The 23975-nt window shown below is 40.4% G+C and overlaps 1 protein-coding gene across 3 annotated transcripts in view; it reads right to left on the minus strand.

Moving 5' to 3' along the window:
* The window catches only part of FTO (FTO alpha-ketoglutarate dependent dioxygenase), a 417942-nt gene that overhangs the window by 252329 nt on the left and 141638 nt on the right, over nt 1–23975 (minus strand). For all 3 annotated transcript variants that reach the window (XM_020873086.2, XM_070451297.1, XM_070451298.1), the window contains exons 4-5: nt 23572–23715; nt 3049–3128 (exon numbers count right to left, since the gene is read on the minus strand). In XM_020873086.2, the coding sequence (XP_020728745.2) occupies nt 3049–3128; nt 23572–23715 (224 nt within the window). The remainder of the gene's footprint in view (nt 1–3048; nt 3129–23571; nt 23716–23975) is intronic.

The following is a 23975-nucleotide window of genomic DNA, read 5'->3' on the forward strand; positions in this document are numbered from 1 at the left end:
TATTTGGTTCGTGTGTTCATTCATTCACTTGTTCATCCATTCATCCATTCACCCACTCATTCACTGTTATATTCCCTCCTCCACTGCATTCAGTTGCCAAGTCTGTCACTACATTTCCTACATTAGTCAAGGGAATTTCTTCTTTTCTCCTGTTGCCACTATTTCAGTTCAGACTAATAGGTTTAATTGATGTCTTTATTATTTTCATCTTCCAAAAGATATCTCCAATATGTCAATACTGCAATAAATAAATCATCAATAATCCCCATCTACCAACCAATTTTGGAGTAGGAAATGGCAACCCACTCCAGTATTCTTGCCTGGAAAATCCCACGGACAGAGAAGCCTGGAGGGCTACAATCCATGAGGTCTCAAGAGTCGGACATGACTGACTGACTTTCAGTTCACCAACCAATTTAAGTTTGTGAAAGTGAAAGTGTTAGTCGCTCAGTCAAGTCCGACTCTTTGTGATCCCACAGAGTGTGGCCTGCCAGGCTCCTCTGTCTATGGAATTCTCAAGGCAAGAATACTGGAGTGGGTTGCCATCCCTTGTTCCAGGGGATCTTCCTGACCCAGGAGTTGAACCTGGGTCTCCTGCATTGCAGGCAGATTCACTACTGTCTGAGCCACCAAGAAATCCCCTAATTTAAGTTTAAACACACCTAATACCCAAGATCTTTCACAATCTGGTCCTAGTCAGGGATCAGCCTTTATCTGCTAACCCTCCTTTTCTAGCATCCTTGGATTCAGTCAAAGTTGAACCATTCAATATTCCCCTTGTAGACCCATCCCAAACCAATCACAATATTTCCACCTGAGTCCTCATCCCACTAGCTGACCTCAACTGTCCTAAAATTCCCTAATCCCTACATGTTCAAGTCTTACATGTCTACCTGTCAGGTCACTCATGAAGTCTTATGCTGTTTTGCTACTCTCTATTCTGTACCCTACCTCCTCTTAGGTGGGAAGCATCTTAAAGATCCCACACATGTCAACTACTGCTGTTCACAAGCGTCTAAAAGAATACCTTGAACACTAGAAAGTTACACAGAAGTTTGCAGAATGGATGATAGAACTAAAATCACTTCCCTTCTTCTGAGTAGTAGCTTTGAGTCAATACCAACTCTTCCAATTAAGATTTGTTGATGACATAAATTCTCTTTACTGTGTTCATTCCAGTGTACCAACAGAGAGTATCACCTTCCACAGAGTTTTGGCTGTTCCTGTCTCCTACTAGCTTTCATCAGGATAATTGAAAAAGACAGTAATAGTAATAGTAGTAGAAATAGCAGTAGCAACAGTCGTAGTAGACATAGTAGCAATTTAATATATATGTATAGCAGCTAACCTTCTTTGAAGGCATATTCTGTATCAGCCACTGTTCTAAAACACTTACACGTATTAACTCATTTAATCCTCATAAGAACACTCTGAATTAGATATGATTGTTATCCTTATCAAATACATTTTCCCAAACTTCTTATTCATCATTTTACACTAGTCCTCGCAGCACAGCACTAATCACCTTGTCCACTCGTCCAGATTGAATTAGGAAAGATGCAAAGATATGTGTAAGTAGCCACACACTCCAAAGAGTTCCTGGGAAAGTTCTGACTAGAAAGACAGATGTCTATACCACCTTGTATTACAAAAAACGAAATCTTTTCTTGCATAACACAAAGCACATGTAAGATGCTCTATAACTGCTTGCTCACTTCCTTTTGCCTTCCTTCACTCCTTCCTTTCACTTTCCTTCCTCTTCCCTCCTTCCCTTTGTCCCTTGCCCCCTCCCTCACTTCCTTCCTTTCTTCCTTTCTAACAGAACTTACTTTTAGGTCTCTAAGATAAATTATTTGTGCTTTTATCTATTTAATATTTGCCTCTCAAACTGAAAAGCTAGTTCAGCAAAACTAGTGGACATACCCATCAAGCTGAATGCTCTCTCTCTCTCAAGCCTTTAGTGCTGCTGGACACAGAACAGGCCCTCGAATATTTAGATGAATGATTGAATGGAAGAAACAGGAAAGGGAGATAAAGAGAAAGTGGGGTGGGTGGCGGGTGGCGGGTGGTGGAATGCTTGATGGACTTGCTGGCATCTTGATTTAAACAGACACACGCCATCTCAGCCACCTAGCAGCATGACCAGTCTACCAGGAAAGCTACGAAATTACCAGCACACATGACATTTCCTTTAGACTCAACAGTATCAGGACTAGAAAGGTTGCACGTTTGTGTTTTCCTAACACTTTATTTTAGCCCTTCTGCCCAACTTTCTTACACTGGTCCCCTGCAGCATAGTGAAAAGTCAAGCTATAAAAGCAAAGCACAGATAACAAGTTTGGATACGAGGTCAACTTGTAATCCTTTTCATGATCATTGCCCCTGCTCTCTACAACCCTCCCTAACTAAGCACACACAACATCCCAGGGTGACTACCAAGGGTTTCCCTCATCTCTTACTTTCTATTCTGACCTAGTCTAATCAGCTGACTATCAGCCACTGCAAGTGGTGGCAGAATTTAGCAATCAAGCCTGGGTTAGGAACCCGACCAGGGAGTTCAGAAATTCCCTGGCACCACTGTAACTGTCTCCTTAATTTACATTCACATGCCCAGAAGCCTGACCCAAAAGTTAATGGGAATGTAAATTCTCAACCCTCTGAGCCCAGTTACAACTAACACATGCACAAGCACACAGATCTACCCAATTTCGTTCCAGTCATCACCTTGACCTTGACCTTGACAGGTACCAACACTTTAGAAAATCTCCAACCAGCTACACCTGTCAAGGTCCCCTCTTGTAGGTACCTTTTCCAAGAAACACAATTTGAAAGAAGCAAAACAGACTTAGCCCAGGCTGTGAAGACACTTTTTACAACTGGATCCAACACAAGTCAAAACTCAAAAAGCAAGTAAACAGAGGCTAAAGTCTAGTTAGATGGAAGCAATTTTCCTATCAAATATTCTTCCAAAGTTCTATGATAAATTGCTCATGCAACCACTTCTGTCACATCCAATTAAGTTTGAGTCACATTTTTATTTACACTTACCTCTGCCACTCGGTGGGTGGAACTAAACCGAGGTGGTAAACCAGCCAAAACACAGTGTTGGTGGGTGGCATTGAGATCATCTGCAGGAAAAATAGCAAAAATTAAAGGAAAAAAAGCATCCAACACACACTTATCAGTCACTAAATAGTATTTAAATTACAAAGTAAACAGTAAATCCATCATTAAAGAAGAATGACAAGAACCAAAAATATAACAATTATTTTGTATAATCTAAACTATTCTTTGCAAGTAGGATGACTTTATAGAGATAAGTAGATAGATAAAGATAGATATACATATACATATGTGTGTGTGTGTGTGTGTGTGTGTGTATAGTCATATGGTATAAAATCATTGTGGTGTAAAGCCATCAAAAACCATGACACTTTCAATAGAGAAAGGTGATGTGATTAATAATTACTTTAGGACAACAGGCGTAAACCAGGACTATACTTAGCCAACAAGCAATATGGTTATCCTACTTATCTGTAGTCTTATGATACTCACTCACCACTATTTATGGGTTGAACTTCTTTCTCTTTTTCATGATATATCTAATTCTACTCATGCTTTATGAATAAGCCAAAATTCTTTCGTATTATTTGGAATTGAACATCTTTCATCTGAAAATCTGCCTCTTTCCCTTCCCAATCAAAGTATCAATTTTGCCCTAACAATTTTCCAGGCAGCAAACCAACCAACTCAGCACGTTGCAACGCTTTGGCTCTCAGAACAGAATTCAAGCCTACAGATTCATGACCCAAAAATGGAGTAGGTGGTGAATTCATCAGCTAAAGAATATGCCTGAAACCACATGCAGTGGGAGAAAAACCAATGGCCAAGTTCTTGTGTATTCTATGAAATGATGCCACATGGGAAGCAAAAATCTGTATCACCTCTGCTTAGAGCATTGCTTCTATTTCTCTATTAGTAAGAAGAGCACCAGACTGTCCCTGGCAACACATGACTTCCTACCTAAGCGACAAAGACTTCTTAGGAAGACACCAAGAAAGACAACGATTTAAATTAGGAGGCAAAGACCAACTACATGTCAGCAAAAACAACCTATAAAATTACCTCTAAACATAAGAGAGGAAATGCAAAATGCCAATTGCAGGACATTTGTTTATGGACGTTAGGGAGTATCCAAGACAAGGATGGGCTTCCCAGGTGGCAAAGAACCCATGAACCAATGCCGGAGACACAGACAACACAGGTTCAATCCCTGGATGGGGAAGATCCTCTGGAGGAGGAAATGGCAACCCACTCCAGTATGCTTGCCTGGAAAATCCCATGGACAGAGGAGCCTGGCGGACTACAGTCCACGCGGTTGCAAAGGTCAGACACAACTGAGAGACCGAGCGCTGACAATGATGACAAGGTTGACCTTCTTGCCTCATACAACTATCAAACACAGGAAGACAGAGCATGACATAACCCCAAATACAAGAGAAATTAAATAGGTGAGTCCTACAACTGCCCTGGCTTTCTAGCTGGAAACAGGTTCACAGCCACAGAGTAGGGAGGGAGAAGTCAGAATTCTGAGTGTTCAGCTTTCCCTCTTGCTGAGTTGTGAAGACAAAGCGTAGGAAGACCAAGGAGCAGGGATCTGTAAGACAGAATACTGCAATAGAAGATTTTGTGCAGGGAGAGATCAAGGAGACATCTGCAGAAGGGTTCCTTCCAGTCTTGACTCCACGCTCCTGTGCATATGTGAACAAAAACTTGCCCCAGGCAGGAAAAGAAGCTCCAGAAACCTCAGACTCACATTAGGCCAGGACTGAGTTCTCAGCGGCCAGAACGGCTCCTACTACCTGAGACAATAATAGAGTCTTTGTGTTTGTGTCTTCACTCGCTCAGTCATGCTGGACCCTTCGAGACCCCTCAGACTGTAGCCCACCAGGCTCCTCTGTCCATGGGATTCTCCAGGCAAGAATACTAGAGCAGGTTGCCATTTCCTACTCCAGGGGATCTTCCCAACCCAGGGAACTAACCGGTGTCTCTTGCATCTCCTGTATTTGCAGGCGAATTCTTCACCACTGCGCTGCCTGGCAAGACCAAGATAAGAGTCTTTACAAAAGCATAATCTAAGAAGTAAGGTTAAACAAGTCCTACATTAAAGGTGGCCCAAGATCCACCTAAAAGCTTAAAAGCAAGCCTCAAAAGAATCCAACTTATTCCAAATAATTTACTCACTCACTAGAGCTAAGTCCAACACTACTTAAAAGAGTATAACAAAATCAGACACCAATAAATAAAATTGGCCATAACCAGTATTCACCCAAAAGTTAAGAGAGAAATAAAAGATATATGATACAATAGATAACTAAAGAGAACCTACCATACAGCACAAGGAATTCTGCTCAATGCTTTGTGGTGACCTAACTGGGAAGGGAATATATATAACAGATATATATACATATGTATATATGTGTGTATATATATATATATATATAACTGATTCATTTTGCTATACAGCAGAAACTAACATATTGTAAAGCAATTTATCTTTCAATTTAAAAAATTAAAATTAAATTAGTTTTTTTTTTTTTTTTTTAAACTGTAGCTTAAGGCCTGAAGAGGACTGGATGACCCTTCTCTTTTCAATTTGCCCTCTGAGGATTTCAGTTAAGGACACACCTGAGAATTTCTAGTTGATCTGAACTATTTTATCTGAAGCCAAACAAAAACAAAAAGCAGGGGTTGGAGGAGTTTCCCCAGACCAGATGCCCATAAAGGACTGAAACAATTTCCAAGAAATATATAGATGCCATTCTCACCTATCCAAATAAAAGCCTCATTGCTCCCCGGCTGTTAACACTGGGCTCTAAAGACATCACAAGGAGGGAAAAAATCATCAGGTAGATTTCTTAAGAGCTTTTGTTCCACTGAGGGGCAACTCAAAGGCACTTAAAAAGGCAAGCCAAGTGGCAAACACAACATTAGAAGTAATAGTCCAAGGTGTGTACCTTTATTTAAATCCTTGGCAACTCTCTAATCAAACAACTCTTTTGAAACTGCTCCCAAATGTCTCTAATCCTTTACGACTTTTAGAAAGAAGCCTGTATTTTCACTGTAGGACTTCAAATTTGTCTAAAACTCTAAATCTATGAACGTGGCTCAAACCTCATGGATTGGACATCTCAAAGGATATACTAAAGATGTCCCTAGCTTTAAAGACTAATCCTAATAATTTTTAGAAAGAAAACATTAAAGAATGCCTATTTGCCAGAGTTATCTCAGAAAACAGCTAAAAAACTGACTATATTCAGGAGCAATCAGAGTTTGTAGAATTTATTCAACAAAACAAATAGAAAAAGAGCTCTCCCTCTTTGCAGGCTAAATGCTGCGTGCTCTATCAGTGGAAGGAGAGAACTCTGGACATTCACTGTAGCATGAAATCTCATCTCATATATAAGAGACCACAGATGCAAAGGCATAATTTACGCTAGGGTGATCAATTCATGCCCAGTACCTTCCTGGCTTCAATACGGAAGTCCCGAATCCTGAGATCCTCACCCCCACCCAGACAAACTGGGACAGCTGGTCACCCTAAATTTAACCCAGCCCTTATTTTCTTGGTTTTGCTGTCCAGCGCATCACCAGGGGCTATTGCGTCCCCAAATTTCTTAAAGTAACAATCAGGAGCTTTGCTAAAGGCACTCCAGAGCTAAATAAGCCCAATACTGAAATCCAATCTTCCCAGTTTCACACAATCACTGAAGCTTTTCATTCTTACTCACCTGTCCATTCTCATCCCTCAATCTTAATATTTATGACCTTATTTTTCCTAGATGTGGGGACATCCATGACTGAGAACATTTTCAGAATTTAATAGCCAATGAAAGGGGGGAGGGGAGTATTCCTGATGAGACGACAGTAGAGACCCAGACCTCTACCTACCCCATTCCTAGATTCTCAATGAGATGATCAAAGAAATATCAAAAGAATGAAGGCTACTTTCAGTGCTCAATATCAGGGAAAGGTGCTCAATATGCCAGAAATTACAAGGAACTCTGCTGGATACAGTATAAGTGGAAAGAGATTAAAGAAAGGTAGCATTGTACTATAAATCAATTATACTTCAACTAGAAAAAAAATACCATGACTTCCCTGGCAGTCCAGTGGTTAAGACCTCCCCTTCCAAGGCAGGGGGTAAGGGTTCGACCTCCAGTCCAAGAGCTGCCAGTGTTTGCTCATACTGTGAGCATCCATACCACTCAAAGACAAAAACAAGTTATTCAGTGCACTCCAGTTTATCAAGTCTCTCATCTGACCCTGCAAAGATACATTTTCTTTTTTTTTTTTTTTTTTTCAAAGATACATTTTCTTTCTTCCTCCTTCAAGTTAAGTATTTGGCCAGGAACCTATACTAAGTTTTCACAGAGCCAATCTTAGCACCAAGTTGCCTGTTAGCTGATGCTAGTCTTCTTTCTATAAGGAAAAAGAGACAAGGAAAAAATTACTAGACTCAGACAAAATTCCTATAGTTCTAAGGAAAGGAACCAGTTTGACAGAAACTGCCTCTTCTGAAAAAGTTTTACTCAAACGGTCAGAAGAAAAATTTTCATAAAAGTCTCAATTTTTCAAGAAGCCTCTTGATTCAAGAAGGCACTGCATCTGTAAAAATGGGGCAAAGTAATCATGAGGATTGTACAGCATGAGATCAGGAAAGGCTGCTTGGAGTTGATTTGTTTTTTTAGTAAGTATGGCTTCATTTTAAACAATAAGAACTTGACTACACAGCAGAATGCATGCTGCAGAAAAACCAAATTACCCAAGTGAATGCGAACTTAAGAAATTCTCCCAGAACTCGGAGGGAAAACAAAAATTAGTGACAACAAAAGATAAGACATGAGGGGCAGATTCTGGAAGCCAAAAGAGATAGAACAGGAATCTTAGAAGGCAGAAAACAGAGCAATGAAAGAATAATCAAAGAAATAACAGAAGAATATTTCCCAAAGTTTTAAGAAGGCCTGAGTCTGTACTACAAAATGGCTAATCAAGTGCATAAACATTTTCCATTCAAAAATTAAATATAAAATATAAAAAATGTCCAAAGAAAAGGCACAACTTGCTATAATAGGATCAAAATGAAGATGATGTCGGGTATCTCCTTAACATCAAATATTAGAGGTCAAGGGAACAATATCTATAGAGCTTTAAGGTGGAAACCTCCTTACTCAAGATTCCTATAGCCATTAAAGGAGATATGAATACATGTAGGTATAGTAAGTCACACTCAAATAATGCAAAGACTCAGAAAACACGCCACCACCATTTCCCTATCATTAGCCTTCATTAAACACTGTTAGAACCTATACTTTAGCTGACAAGATGGCAATCAAAATAATTAAAACCACAGTATAAAAAGACTAGCAGTGAACATAAAAGTTGTTAAATAACTTTAATATGGCTATTTAATTCAACGCTAGTAAAATTAATGAGCTTCCATGGTGGCTCAATGGTAAAGAATCTGCCTGCCAGTGTAAGAGATCCAGCTCCAATCCCTGGGTCAGGAAGATTGCCTGGAGAAGGGAATGGCAACCCACTCAGGTGTTCCTGCCTGGAAAACCCCATGGACGGAGGAGTCTGGTGGACTACAGTTCATGGGGTCACAAAGAGTCGGACATAACTTAGTGACTAAATAACATAATTAATAATAAATGAAAGTAAGTACACGTCAACTAAAAAATTTTCTGTATGAAAATTTATTTTAGGGAGTTCCCTGGTGGGCCGGTGGTTAAGACCATAGGCTTCCAATGCAAGGGGCATGGGTTTGATCCCTGGTTCAAGAGCTAAGATCCTACATGCTGGGCAGCAGGGTCAAAATTTTTTTGAAAAACATTTTTTTAAAGAATTGTTTAGAAAAATCTGAGTCAAAAATTTAAGAGAGTATATATTTTTTAAATGCCCAGTAAAAGAACAGAAGAGCTGAATAAAGTAAGCGTCAAGATGCATGTCACTAACATGTCAACAGAAAAATGGACAAAAGATGATCAGCCAATAGATAGTAATAGAAAGAAGAATACAAATGGCCATGAAACATGGAAAGTGTTCAACATCACCAACAAGTAAGTGTACTTTAAAACAACAGCATGTTATTTTCACTCATTAAATTAGGAAAAACATTTTTAAATTGTAATGCCTGGTGTTGCCTAGGGTGCAATAAGGTAGGTTGGTAGAAGGAACTGATAAAACACATTTCATACACTGTAGGTAGGAAGGTAAATGGAGAACATTCTGATAAATAGTCTAACCATACAATATGTACAGTCTTTACATATCAGCATTCCCATCCTTACTTCAGGTGCCTCACTTCTAGTAACTCTTCCTAGAGAAACAACTATAGATGCAGACAAAGATTAGGTACAAAGATGTTCACCAGAGAGATATATTTGATACCAATGCACTGGTAATAAACAGCATGACAAAAGTAGAGGACTCTTACTTAAGCCATTTTTTAAAACTCACATTTTTGAGGAATATTTAATAAGGAAAAATATTCAAGATATACAAGTATTGGAGAAAAAAAAACATAGAACTATTGGGGAAAAAAACAAGATATAAAACATTATTGCTGTTGCTGCTGTTGTTCAGTTGCTCAGCTGTGTCCGACTCTGTGACCCCATGGACAGCAGCACACCAGGCTTCCCTGTCCTTCACCATCTCCCGGAGTTTGCCCAAACCCATGTCCATTGAGTTGGTGATACCGTCCAACCACCTCATCCTCTGTTGCTCCCTTCTCCTCTTGCCTTCAGTCTTGCCCAGCATCAGGATCTTTTCCAACGAGTAGGCTCTTGGAATCAGGTGGCCAAAGTATTAGACTTTCAGCTTCAGCATCAGTCCTTCCAATGAATATTCAAGCTTGATTTCCTTTAGGATTGACTAGTTTGATCTCCTTGCTGTCCAAAGGACTCTCAAGTGTCTTCTCTAGCATCACAAATCGAAGGCATCAATTCTTCAATGCTCAGCCTTCTTTATGGTCCAACTCTCACATCCATACATGATTACTGGAAAAACTTTAGCTTTGACAATGTCCACCTTTGCCGGCAAAGTGATGTCTCTGCTCTTTAATATGCTGCCTAGGTTTGTCATAGCTTTCCTTTCAAGGAGCAAGTGTCTTTTAATTTCATGGCTGCAGTCACCATCTGTAGTGGTTTTGGAGCCCAAAAAAATAAAAGAGTGTTGCTGTTTCCATTGTTTACCATCTATTTGCCATGAAGTGATGGGACTGGATGCCATGATCTCAGTTTTTTGAATTCTGAGTTTTAAGCCAGCTTTTTCACTCTCTTCTTTCACCTTCATCAAGAAGCTCTTTAATTCCACTTCGCTTTCTGCCAGTAGAGTGGTATCATCTGCATAGCTGAGATTGTTGATATTTCCCTCAGCAATCTTGATTCCAGCTTGTGCTTCATTCAGCCTGGTATTTCACATGATGTACTCTGCTTATAAGTTAAATAAGGAAGGTGACAATATACACCCTTGATGCACTTCTTTCCCAATTTTGAACCAGTCCATTGTCCCATATCCAGTTCTAACTGTTGCTTCTTGACTTGCATACAGTCTTCTCAGGAGACAGGTAAGATGGTCTGGTATTCATAAATATATCTAATATATTAATTTTCTAAACATTATATCTGCTGCTGCTGCTGCTAAGTCACTTCAGTCGTGTCTGACTCTGTGCGACCCCATAGATGGCAGCCCACCAGGCTCCCCCATCCCTGGGATTCTCCAGGCAAGAACACCGGAGTGGGTTGCCATTTCCTTCTCCAAAACATTATATATAATATGATATTAATATTATATTAAAATTTATCTAATACTATATAATCTGATATTAATTTTCCCAGGTATAGGAACATATTTTCCCAAGTATATGAAAAAAATGCTAAAAGGAATCACACCCAATAGTTATGAATGTGGCTATCCCTGTATGGTCATATTATATGATATACTTTGGTATCCAATTTACAGTTTCTTACAGTTTCCAAATTCTTTACAGTGAGCATCAATTCTAATATTTCATTTTTAGCATCTCTGAATTTAGAGCACATCTTAAAACTGATAATTTTTTTTTGGGGGGGTTGGCTATTTTACTTATATTTTTAAATTTGGCTGAGTGGGTCTTCATCACTGCACACAGGCTACTCATTGTGGTGGCTTCTTTGTTGCAGAGCACGGGCTCTAGGGTGTAGACGTAAGTAGCGTCAGCTCGTGGATTTAGTAGTTGTGGCTCACGGGCTCTAGAGCGCAGGCTTAGTTAGCTGTGGCACAGGGGTTTAGGTGCCCTGCAAAACGTGGGATCTTCCTGGACCAGGGATGGAACCCATGTCCCCTGCATTGGCAGGTGAATTCTTAACCACGGGACCAGCAGAGAAGTCCCTCACAGCATCTTTGACTGGACAGCATACATTATTACTTTTGCACTTAACAATAAAAAATAAAACAGTAAGTATGATGATTTTTTTAAATGCAGAAGGGAATGCTCAATGAAGAGGTCCTCAGAAAGGAGATACTCATTCCCCAAATAGAAATGAAAGAACACCGCAATCAGTAAAGGCAATAAGAGCTTTGGTTAGTTTTATACCTCTTTTGCAGTATAATTTTCCAGGGGACTGAAAACTCTTTCATAGAAACAAGGACAGAGGTGAAGAGGACCTCAGGGTACACACCTTTCTCCCTTTTTGTTTTCTGAGATTAACTTTTATGGAATGCTTAGTTTATTGTTGGGTTGAGAAGAGAATACTTTCTTGAGGTTAACCATTCATTCTTGATTTCTAATTCAGCAAAAGGAACTTTAATCCCACTTTAGGAAGGGCTGCCTTTTCTCATCTTCATAGCGACTCTTCCCACGAGACAGAAGGGCAGAGAGGGATCATGGAAATGGAGAGGTGAGGTTAGGTTAACAGAAAACTTGAATGAAGTCTCTTCTCTTCCCACTTTGTATATACAAAGCCACTGCTCCAGTGAACTCTGGACCCCAGAACTTCCAAGTAAAGCTAATGAATGAAACTGAAGTAGCCACTTAAACTTTTCAGTTCTGTTCCTTCAAATACCTTTTGACTTCTTTCTTTCGTCACTCCTATTTTAATATCTGATTTTCCACTGGCAGTTGAAGATAGCTATTTAAAAAAAAGGAAAAGTGTTAGTTGCTCAGTCATGTTCAGCTCTTTGTGACCTCATGGACTATAGACTTCCAGGCTCTTCTGTCCTTGTAATTCTCCAGGCAAGAATACTGGAGTGGGTTGCCATTCCCTTCTCCAGGGGATCTTCCTGACCCAGGGATTGAACCCTGGTCTCCTACATTACAGGCAGATTCTTACTATCTGAGCACCCACAGAAGCCCAAGATAAGGTTTCTGGCTAATAATTAGGGAGGAAAAAACGCTGTTCTCTCCAGATACTTGACAAGTTCCTATTCTATACAAGGCACTAAATGCTGTGTACGGTACAAAAATACACTTAATGGCTCTGGTCTAACAGGTGAGATAAGACTTACATATCAATTGCTGCAGTCTGGAGGGGAGAGAGAGTTATGGCAGCCACGCTGAATGGTTGGTGTCACTGTCATTGTGGCTATTGAATTTTTTTACCGTCAGTCCTAAATAGGTGAGTTATGCATGTACCTAGAATAAAGGAGAAAACATAACAAGGTGGAGGGAACAGTATGAAAATGTAAGGAGAAAGAGTTATGCCAGGATCAGTTTTAGGATAAAGTCACTATAATGAGCTAAGGACAATAACGTATAAGGTTTTAAAATTTGCAGGAAGTTTCCTAGCACTTTTGATGCCGTGGCCAGAAATCATTGGAAAACTAAGATGCTAAAAGCCTCGAACCATGTCCAAAAAAAAGTTGAAATGTTTATTGGGCCTAGAAGAATTATTCCACAGAGACAGTTTAATGAGGGTATGGTGCCACCATCATAGTGGCGGTGGCTTAGCCGCTAAATCATGTCCAACTCTTGTGACCCCAGGGACTGTAGCCCGCCAGGCTCCCCTGTCCATGGGATTCTCCAGGCAAGAATACTGGAGTGGGTTGCCATTCCCTTTTCCAGGGCATCTTCCACACCCAGCGATTGAACTCGCGTCTCTTTCGTCTCCTGCATTGCAGGTTGATTCTTTACCACTGAGCCACCAAGGAAGCCGAATGAGGACATGATCTGCTTGAAATCTGCTGCAGGAACTGACTGATTCAAGAAAGTCAGATTCATTCCTGGTCTAGTCCTGAGCTCAGTCAACAAAAGTCAATTAAACAAATACATTTTTTAAAGGCTTCATTCATGGTCATTCTCCCACTGCTTTTTACAGAAGGAGCAAAGAGCATACACAGGATATGCAATCAAATTAAAAGCCTGAAAAATTCCTTCCCATAGCCTGTACTTATATGAATTACGCTGTAGAGATAACACAATATCCAAAGAGGGCATAGTAAGACTGCCAGCCAGGGACTTCCCCGGTGGTCCAGTAGTTAAGAATGCACCTTCCAATGCAGGGGACTCCATTCGACCCCTGGCTAGGGAACCAAGATCTCACATGCTGTGGGGCAACGAAGCCTAAGCTTCACAGCCAGAGAGCCAACGCCGCAACGAAGAGCAAGCAAGGCAATGAAAGATCCCATGTGCTGCAAGTGAAACCTGATGGAGCCAAAAGTAAATAAGTAAATATTTAAAAAGAGACAGAGAGAGAGACTGCCACTCAATGGGGAACACTCCACCTACCCAACCCATATGCAGAATTATCTCAATCCCATGTGACTGATTGAATGATCCAAAGAGATTAAAAGGACTTCATAATTCATAGTAATATATTCATCCTCAGCTTAAAAAAAAAAACACATAGGCACATTTTTTTTTTACCTTTGATGGTTTTCTTATAAAAAACGTGAAAGAGAATGTACAGATTGATCCAGACACTGTGTCATTTGGAAAATTCTATGATGCCACATCGTTATCTGGATTAGTTATGAGGAAGTAAAGCATGGGTCACTGAAGGAATAGACTGTCACGGAAGATTCTAAAAGCTGTCTCTAGAGATCCCAGAATATAAGATGAATGGCCATCTGTTTTGGCAGGGGTCTTCAAAACCTTTTCCAGCCAGGAGCTTTTAAGGATAGAATAAATATTTCCTTTTGCCTATACTGCCATGAATGAAGAGGAAAAAGGCAATCCTTGGTTCATTCATTTCACTCATTGATTCAATATTTATTAAAGCACCTACCATGTTCAAAGTACTGTGGTAGGTCCTGGAGAGGGTATACATTTTGGGGAATCTAAAATATAGTAGTCAGAAGTCATTTTTAGAATACTCCAGAAAAAGACGAAGACACAGGACCTGAGTGACAACGGAATTCTCCTAGGAGTGCAATGAGAAGAAATCTCAGCATAACTGTGTCAGATGGGTTTGAACAAGGCAGTGTTTATCAAAACATTAAATAAGTAGTATGATACAATATCTAATAGCATAGAGCTAGCACCATAGCATGATTCTCCAGTCAGTAAAAATATACAAAGGCAATGATGAATTCCAGGGGGAGAGGGAGAACTACCCAAGAAAGCCACAGCTCAAACACAAAACTAGCTAAATGATGGAGCATGATTCTGAGCTTTTGATGAGGTATGAAATCTTGACATTTGCAACACGTTCTTTCCACTGATGTAAGTTTAGTGATCACAGTGGATGAGATCCTCTACGTATGCATCCAGTTACTCCATTTGGTTCTACAATTAATAACACCTATATAAGCACTGTTAAGTATGGGTTTTCAAATTTCAGAATCAATATACAGAGAAAGCATGGTCCTCTTATCAAAATTACAGATGAGTCTGTAAACATTTTACAGTTCAAAAGTGTGAAAGCAATGATATGGCTGAAATACCAGAAGTCAAGAGAGTGCATCTATGTCTTGGTAAAAAGTTGATCAATTAAGAGAAAAAAACCTTGAAAATAAACATAAACTGGCAAAAGTTAGGAAGACTGAGAGTGTAAGAGAGACAATCTCACATTTTTCTTCATGAAGACCTGATAGGCCTTAAAGTTTTTAGATGAAAAAAATTGAAGTATTAAGGATATTTTAACAGTTAAGCAGGAAAGAATCAACTAAAGAATAGAATGTGAATACAGTGAAAAGTAGTTACATCTAAGAAATGGAACTTGGGGCAAGTAGCAAAGAGTTTTTCACTTTCCATTTTAGATCAACCTCCACTGTTTAAATCTTTATTTCCTAGCACATATATTATTATAATAACAACAATAATATGGATGAGGTATTGACATGAAAAAAATCTCCAGGACATATTATTAAGTTAAAAAAATCAAGTAGTATACACACACACACACACATATGTACATACTCACTCACAATAAGTCCCCTACATACAAACGAGTTCTGTTCTGAGAGTACATTCTTAGGTCCAATTAGTTCGTAAGTCCAACAAAGCCTAGGTACTCAACTAACACAATACTGTACTGTTCTATTTGTGTTTTCTTAAAAAGCAGCAGTAACATAAATATATCTACATAACTATTTATCTTAATGCTTATAAAAGGAACAGACAGAAGATAAAAGAGTACTTCCACATTTTATTCTATGCACTTCCATATTATCTGAATCCTTAACAGTGAGAATATATGTGTATTCATCTATTAGTTGGTCAACTAATATTCTTTTTTCCACATTTTTAAAGAAAAAGATTCCATAACGATATCATTAGTAGAGGTAGCATAGTTCCATGGAAGAAAGAATAGGTTTGGTCTCAGAAAAATCTGGACTTAAACATAAGCTTCACTAGATAATGTCACCTTGAGCAAGTGATTTTACCTCTCTGAGCCTCAATTTCCTTTTTAAAAATGGGTTTTATGGTGCTTTATGGAGACAGAATTCACATACCTGCTTCCCGGGGCTGGTGGCTCAGACAGTAAAGAATCCACCTGCAATGCAGGAGACCTGGGTTCAATCCCTGGGTCGGGAAGATCCCCTGCAGCAGAAAATGGCAACCCACACCAGTATCCTTGCCTGGAGAATCCCATGGACAGAGGAGCCTGGTGGGCTACAGTCTATGGGGTCACAAAGAGTCGGACAAGACTGAGCAACTAACATTTTCACTTTATGGAGCTTTACGGAGATACAATTCACATATCAAATAATTCACTCATTGAAAATATACAACTCACGGCATTTTAGTGCATTCACAGAATTGTGCAACCATCACCATAAACTAATTTGAGAGTATTTTCAGACTCCTAAAATAAACTATATACTACCCACTAGCAGTCCATCCCCCTCAATTTTCTTTTCTGGGGAAAAAAAATGGTGACTAGAAGGGGACAATTACACACCTCACAGGTTTGTTATGAGAAGTAAATAAAATATATCAAAGCCTCCAGCTTAGTGCCTGGCCCTCAGGAGGTACTCATCAGACACATTTCAAGTAAAGCTCACAACAGAAATACTACAGAAATAAACAAAAAGACTAGGTATGATAAGAAAGTGGCAGATCCTTCCAAGGACCTCGGAACACACTCAGGTATCCTATCCTCAGAGCCTGTGACACCAGCCTTGTCCTCTCCCCAATTTGTCTGAACACCAAAAAATCTGGTGTGTAAAATATGTGTTAGTTGCTCAGTCGTCCCTAACTCTTTGCTATGCCATAGACTGCAGCCCGCCAGGCTCCTCTGTCCATGGGATTTCCCAGGCAAGAATACTGGAGTGGGCTGCCATTTCCTTCTTCAGGGGATCTTCCCTACCCAGGGATCAAAACTGGGTCTCTTGCATTGCAGCGGATTCTTTACCATCTGAGCCACGAGGGATATCAAGTCAGAAAGCCCAAGTTTGAAAATGTCAGCATTTAGGGGAATATTTTAGGGCAAAAAGTTTCAGAAGAGACACATCCTCAACCCTGCAAAAAAAAAAAAAAAAAGTGAACAGCAAGAAGCAGATACTGTGGTTGCTGAGCAGGGAAGGAGAACACGCTAAGTTCGCACTGGACAAGCAGCTGAAACTATACTGTCATGTTCGTACTTTTCAGAGTGAAAATAAACATGACAGGTGCTCATTTGGCTGTTCAAGCACTTTCCACTTAAACGGCAATTCCTCAAGCTTACGACTGCAGCCTGAAGTTATAATTTACTACTGTTTCTGTATTATTCCCGTGCCTCGGCAGAAAGCAGAATATAGCACCTACATTTCAAGACCCATGAGAGGTAATAAAGTATAATTATTTAGAATTTATGATTAAGCCATATATTAGAGGTCTTTTTTGCTTCAGCTGGTCAGCCAGAGGTTGGAGGAGGGAGGGAAAGGGGTCAGAGGAAAAAATAACACAAGCCTTTTCCTTTGAACAAAAGGTCTAAGACAGGGCAGGACTGACGGACACCTGGATGATTTACAAAGCTATCATGGACTCCAGGTGAAGTCCCAGAAAAGCCCCAGTCAGGAGACTTTTAAACTCCTAGAGGCCTCTGTTCTTCCTGCTCACAGAGTTACAAACTCCGAATCTACTGCTTGTGTTGACTCCCGAAATAGAAGCATGGCACATTTTCAGGCTACACCACATCAAACGTTCACAGCGCACCGGGTCTTGCTGCTCTAAGCCATAGGTATTTCAGAGAAGGTGAACCTCATCAAGGAGAAAGCCACAGGTCAGGCTCTAAGTAAACCCGGCCCCCACCAAGGCAAGACTGCGGTTACCACAGAGCTCTGATTCACAACGGCCAGGTGGGAAGTCTTCTCCCCCCGCAAGAGTCACTGGGAGATTTCCCTTCCTTGTAGTTCCTTTATGTGGCTACAGATATATACATGGAACGATTAGGTGCAAAGCCGGCCAAGCTCAGGGCATGGAGCAGGGTAGGAACCCAGCACTCAGCACTCTTCGATCACCCTCTCCCTCACTGGTTCTCCAATATACCACGACCCAGGTCCCACTCTTCATAATGAATCCCCATGTTCAAGTTGTAATTCAGAAAGTCCTTTCCATAAACTTTCTTTTTTTAAAAAATGTTTTAGATTTCTTTTAATTGTACTTTTTTATTTTATTTTTGCCACATAGTATGTGAGAGCTTAGTTCCCCAACCAGGGATTGACTGGAACCCATGTCCCCTGCATTGGAAGCTCAGTCTTAACCACTAGACCACCAGGGAAGTCTCTATACTCCTTTTTAAATTTCTTTTTAATTGGAGAATGACTGCTTTAAATGTTGTATTGGTTTCTGCTATATAACAAAGTGAATCAGCCAAACGGATACACGTGTCCCTCCATCTTGCCCTCCCTCCCACCCTCTAGGTGATCACAGGGCACTGAGCTGACTCTGTGCTATGCAGCAACTTCCCACTAGCTAGCTATTTTACACAAGGCAGTGTATACATTTCCGTGCTACTTTCTCAATTCATCCCAGCCTCTCCTTCCCCGTTGTGTCCACAAGTCCATTCTCTGCATCTGTGTCTCTATTCCTGCCCTATAATAGGTTCCCTATACTGTTTTATTTGACTTCACAGTAACCCTGGGAAGCAAGTGTCATGAAGCACCAGCTTTTCAGTGGAGGCAGAGGCTCAGAGCGGAGCTAACAACGCACAGCCCACAGACAAGAGGGGAACCTGGGGGAGCCTGGTCACCTGACCGGACATGGCCTTTCTATTATTCCACCCTACACTGCTGGTGAGGGGACGCCAGCCCAAAAAGGAGATATTGTGCATTTCAACTGATATTGCTGTTCTCTTTTTTGTCGTGCAATTTTTACTTGGCAACTGGAGCTTTGAAAGAGCTAACTGGTTCAATAACAACACGTGAAAATGAGATGCAGTTGGATTGAAGGAAACAAAAGTAAAGAGAGCAGAGAGAATGGAGTCATGAAGAGCGATATGTGAAAAGTAACAATAACAGGCACAGGGGTGGGGGAGGAGGTTCGCCCAAAAGGCTCACCTAGCGCTCACCTCCGTCCGGAGCCGCCCACCTCCACACTCGGCTCCTGCCTAATGAACATGGTCTGGCTGATGCCCCTTGGACTGTATGATCGGTTCCACGCAAAAACAAGCCCACAGCTTGTCTCCAAGCCACTTTTAAGTCCCTAACTCCCTGGTTGCCTTCAGTCTATGGAAAACATCTGTGGCAAAGTAAATCATCCCATTCTGAGAAAGACCAGAGTGTATTTTTTTTTTCCTTCTCTAAGTGTGTTTTGAAGTCCTGGTTGGAAAATTAGTGAAAATTGTAAATCTGCTTGCAAATCTGGTCATGTCTAACTCTGAGATTAGGGCAAAGATTCCAATTTAAAAGTAAAACCGTGACAACCCCAGTTAAGCGTGTCCTCGGGCACCGCCAGCAGGACCTTCACTCAATTCCACAGGCAGTGGATTTATTACAGGCACCCGACACGCTCCCCATCAGACACCCCTGGAGGATTGACTTGAGACAGCAGGGTTTGGTCTGCACTTCCTCTGCAGACCAATATATTATTATAAATTGAGCTAAACTGTTTCCTTTTCAAAAGTGCTATGAAGTTCAGATTTCAGGTATCAGCACAGGGCAGGGATCCCGGAACAAGGTTCTTTAGAGTACTTGGCTTTTAAAAAGTAAAGAGAAAAGGTAGCTTTCGACCATGGTTGCTTTTATTTTTGTTTTGTTTAGCCTAAGAGGAGGTGCGGGACAAGTCATTTTAGAAGTCAAATATGACATCTTAATAAGAAAACAGATTCCAAGCACAAACTCGAGGTGCAGCATGCTATGCTTGGCCTAGTTCACTAAGTTATCAGTTATTTCACCTTTATCTGAAGGCGGGAGTTTGGAAATCAGAACTAGATGTTCTGCCTCAGATATCAGCTCCTATTAAATGATACTACTCTTCCATTATCACCTACAACAGCTAAGTGGAACCAATGTATATTCTAAAAATGCATATTTTTTATAATAAATAAGTTAAAAGGACAATGCAATTATTTAATATTTTCATTTTTAATGTAATTTCTGAGCCAAGAAAAACCTAACTTTAAAAGGAAACCCTGGTAGTCCAGAGGTTAAGAGTTCGCCTTGCGATGCAGGGGACCCTGGTTCAATCCCTGATCTGGGAAGATCTCACGTGCTTCAGAGCAACTAAGCCTGTGGGCTGCAACTATTGAGTCCATGCCCTAGAGCCTGTGCTCCCCAACAAGAGAAGCCACAATGAGAAGCCCATGCACTGCAATGAAGAGTAGGCCCTGCTCGCCACAACTAGAGAAAGCCCACATAGAGCAACAAGCCAAAAATAAATAAATAAATAAATATTTTTTAAAAAACGAACTGAAAAAGAAAGATGCAAACAGACCACAATCGTTACCTTCCTTTCTGCCCTTCTGAACAATTTAGTCTTAAGCCTTCAGGTAAGGCAGAGGCATCGCACTGAGGAAGGAAGAGAAGCCCAGAGCAGGAGTCAGTGCCAGAGAGGGGTGCAGAGGGCCTCCAGGCGCGGGGACCAGATGGCCTGACATGGGTCGCAGAGCACGGGTGGGCTAAAGTGACAAGTTTCAATCCATGATTCTCACCCACTGTGTAACCATGGCTAAGTCACTACATCGATCTAACCTGATTTTTTTTCTCAACAGAGCTGGTATCTACTTCTCAGGGTTACGGAGAAGATTCACAGAAGGCTTGACTTGTCATTAGTCCACAGTAAACATAGCTGTTATTCATATACTACTGTCATTCCTGGGCTTCCCGGTGGCTCAGTGGTAAAGAATCGGCCTGAGAAGGCAGAAGACGCAGGTTCGATCCCTGGGTCAGGAAGAGCCCCTGGAGTAGGAAATGGCAACCCAGTCCATTATTCTTGCCTGGGGATCCCACAGACAGAGAAGCCTGGCAGGCTATAGTCCCTGGGGACATGACTTAGTCACTAAGACTCCAACAACTGCCATTCCAGGTACATATTTATGTACACGTTGGAAAGAGTCTGAAAAGGAAAGTACCAAAATAGGCATGAACCTGATTTTTAATTTCTTCTTTTCACTTTATACTTTTCAGAGTTTCTTTTCTCTACAATGAGCATATTCTACTTTTTCAATTAGAAAAGAAAACATGAGATGTTACTAAATAAATGGAAAGTAGCTGAGCCTTTACAATGTCATTTACTACTTTCATACATAGAAAGTTAATAAAGCTATTAAAAATAGCACTATTCTGACTCCCATTTCTTTTAAAGATGCAAAATGTTAACAGAAACTCAGAAGAGTACCCAAAAGAAAAGTGATTTACTGGATGAAATTACAACCTATTTATACTCACGGTAAATATCCACATCTGGGTGGTATATTAAAAAATGAAATAATAGTCTGTTTTACCTATAAATGATGCTCAACGATGGGGCAAAGACTTGAGAATAGAAACTCAAATCCTGAGACAAGCAGGAGCGGGGCAGATGAAGAGATGACCTTACCCCTAAAAGCATTCCCACCTAGAGATCTTCAATGAATTGGGATCAAATCTAAACGGTCCCTTTGAGAGCAAGAAAAGCACTGAATAAGAAACATGTAACCACATACTGCCCTCTGTCCTGCTTCACACGAACTGAGTGACCTTGGGCAAATTACTTAAAAACAGATTGATACCCTGCACCATCTCCCTAGCAAGGCTGTTTGGAGACTGACTGAGATGGCTTATGTGAAACTGATCTGTAAACTGGAAAGCAACATGCAAACAGAAGGCAAGAGATTTGGAGCTTACTTAGATCAGAGGATGAGATGGTTAGACAGCATCACCAACTCAATGGACATGAATTTGAGCAAACTCCAGGTGATAGTGGAGGAGAGGAGCCTGGCAGGCTACAGTCCCTGGGGTCGCAGAGAGTTGGACACGACCTAATGACTGAACGACAACAAAAGAATAGTGTGCAACAAATGCAGGACTCCTCCGTGAAAAGAATTTAAGAATTTACTATTGAATCGAACTGTGAGAAAGTAATTCCCTGCATCATGATCTTCCAATCTTCCCGCTGACACAAAGGAGAAAGCCCAAAACTAGTACCATGATTGGGTTAACACCTCTCCCTAATAGTGACTAAAGACAGAACAGGCCTGAGTCTCAGGGTCTTCAGCAAACAAGAGCACCAGATACTTAAGACGACTTCACTTGCACTCTGTACAATTCTTCTAATTATGTCAAGTGATACTGGTTTTCCATTTCAGATATAAAATCACCTAAAATAAACTCATTTCCATTCAAGAAAAAAAAGAGGTTACCTAGAGAGAAATATTACGTAAGTAATAATGTGGTGCTTGAGAAGACTCTTGAGAGTCCCATGGACTGCAAGGAGATCAAATCAGTCAATCCTAAAGGAAATCAACCTGATTGATGCTAAAGCTGAAGCTCCAATACTTTGGCCCCTTGATGGGAACAGCCAACTCACTGGAAAAGACCCTGATGCTGGGAAAATTGAAGGCAAAAGGAGAAGGGGACGACAGAGGATGAGACGGTTGGATAGCATCACCAACTCAATGGACATGAATCTGACCAAACTCCAGGAAACAGTGAAGGACAGGGAAGCCTGGCATACTGCAGTCCACGGGGTCTCAAAGAGTCAGACTTATTGACTAAACAACAACAACAATAATAGTATGGATAGCACAGGAATGTGGCAAGAAACTTGAAGCTAGTGTGCCAATGAATGAAATTTGGAAAACACTTAGTGAGGTCATGATTGAATGGCTACCCCAAACTCATAATTCCTAGAAAGCAAGGACCAAGTGTTATCCATTTCCAGAATCTCCTACAGAAACTGACGAAGCACACACAGGACCCTCTACAAACACTCTATTATTGGGAGATAATTCTTATTATAAATACTGGGTTTGAGCCTTGATGTTCCTGGCTCTAAAACCAAACACATGAGTAGATTCCCCTAGGCAGGTAAGAGTGAGATTAACCCCAAAATAATTAGGAGTGAGAGCCAAGGACAAAATAAACCCTGAGAGGCTCTGTAAGGAAAAAAAGGATACTGTTTGCATGCTGTGCATCAGAAAGCAAACAGTCTAAAAATAAACAAACAAAAAATTACTTAGAGCTAAGAAACAAAAAATGTTCGTAGCTTCAGTGAGGCTGACCATAGCTGAAATATTGTTTCCCAGAGAATTAAGTGAGGGGAATGAGGGGAACTCAGCGGGAGGGAGTAGAGGAAGAGGCTGTGTTGTCAGGTCAGCTGTTCCGGAGAGGAAACTAAATTCAAAACTAGAAAAAACTTCCACTAAAAACCTTCAGAGACAGGGCCATATTTTTAAAAACTTCACATTAATAAGGTGATTGAGATGATTTAGTAGCTCTGATGAAAAAAATCTTGAAACCTGGTTAGGACTTTGGGGAACGCCATCAACACTTAGAATGAAAAGAAAAGCAACTTTTAAAATTAGCAGTATCTTAAAAAGAAAAAAAACGATCAAGTTACATGTAGACACTTCATTATCATATGAAAAACTTACAAAGTTTACTTCAAAAGACATATGCAAAATATGTACCCAATAATCGAAAATGTAAGACACTAGAGCATCAGTATAGCTTTGATCCTCGCATTACCAAGCATAAAATAGCAGTCTCCTTGGTGAAGGGGTATCGCCAAACCAGGTGTCTCTATGTCCCATGAGATCTTAAAACCAACATGCCAAATATCAGGATCTCTGCCTTCAAGTTGAGGGTCATCCTCACTTTCCTCTTCAGGGCCTGTCAAAAGAGAAGAGAGTTGTCAGAAATCTTTCATCTAAAGTTCTGAGTTTCATAGTTACCTTAAGAATAACTGAAGTTTTAATAAAATATGGATAAGTGAACTATATATTCTACTTGCACCATTTTTTTAAAAAAACATATTCTTTAAAATACTTTTAACATGTCATTATTTTTTTGATAAAAAAATCTGAAAGTGGTAAGGAAACAACCACAGATATCAAAGAAAATTAAAGACGATTATTTTGTTCAGTTTCATG

Source organism: Odocoileus virginianus, chromosome 20 (assembly GCF_023699985.2).
Source record: "Odocoileus virginianus isolate 20LAN1187 ecotype Illinois chromosome 20, Ovbor_1.2, whole genome shotgun sequence".
Classification (NCBI taxonomy): Eukaryota; Metazoa; Chordata; class Mammalia; order Artiodactyla; family Cervidae; genus Odocoileus; species Odocoileus virginianus.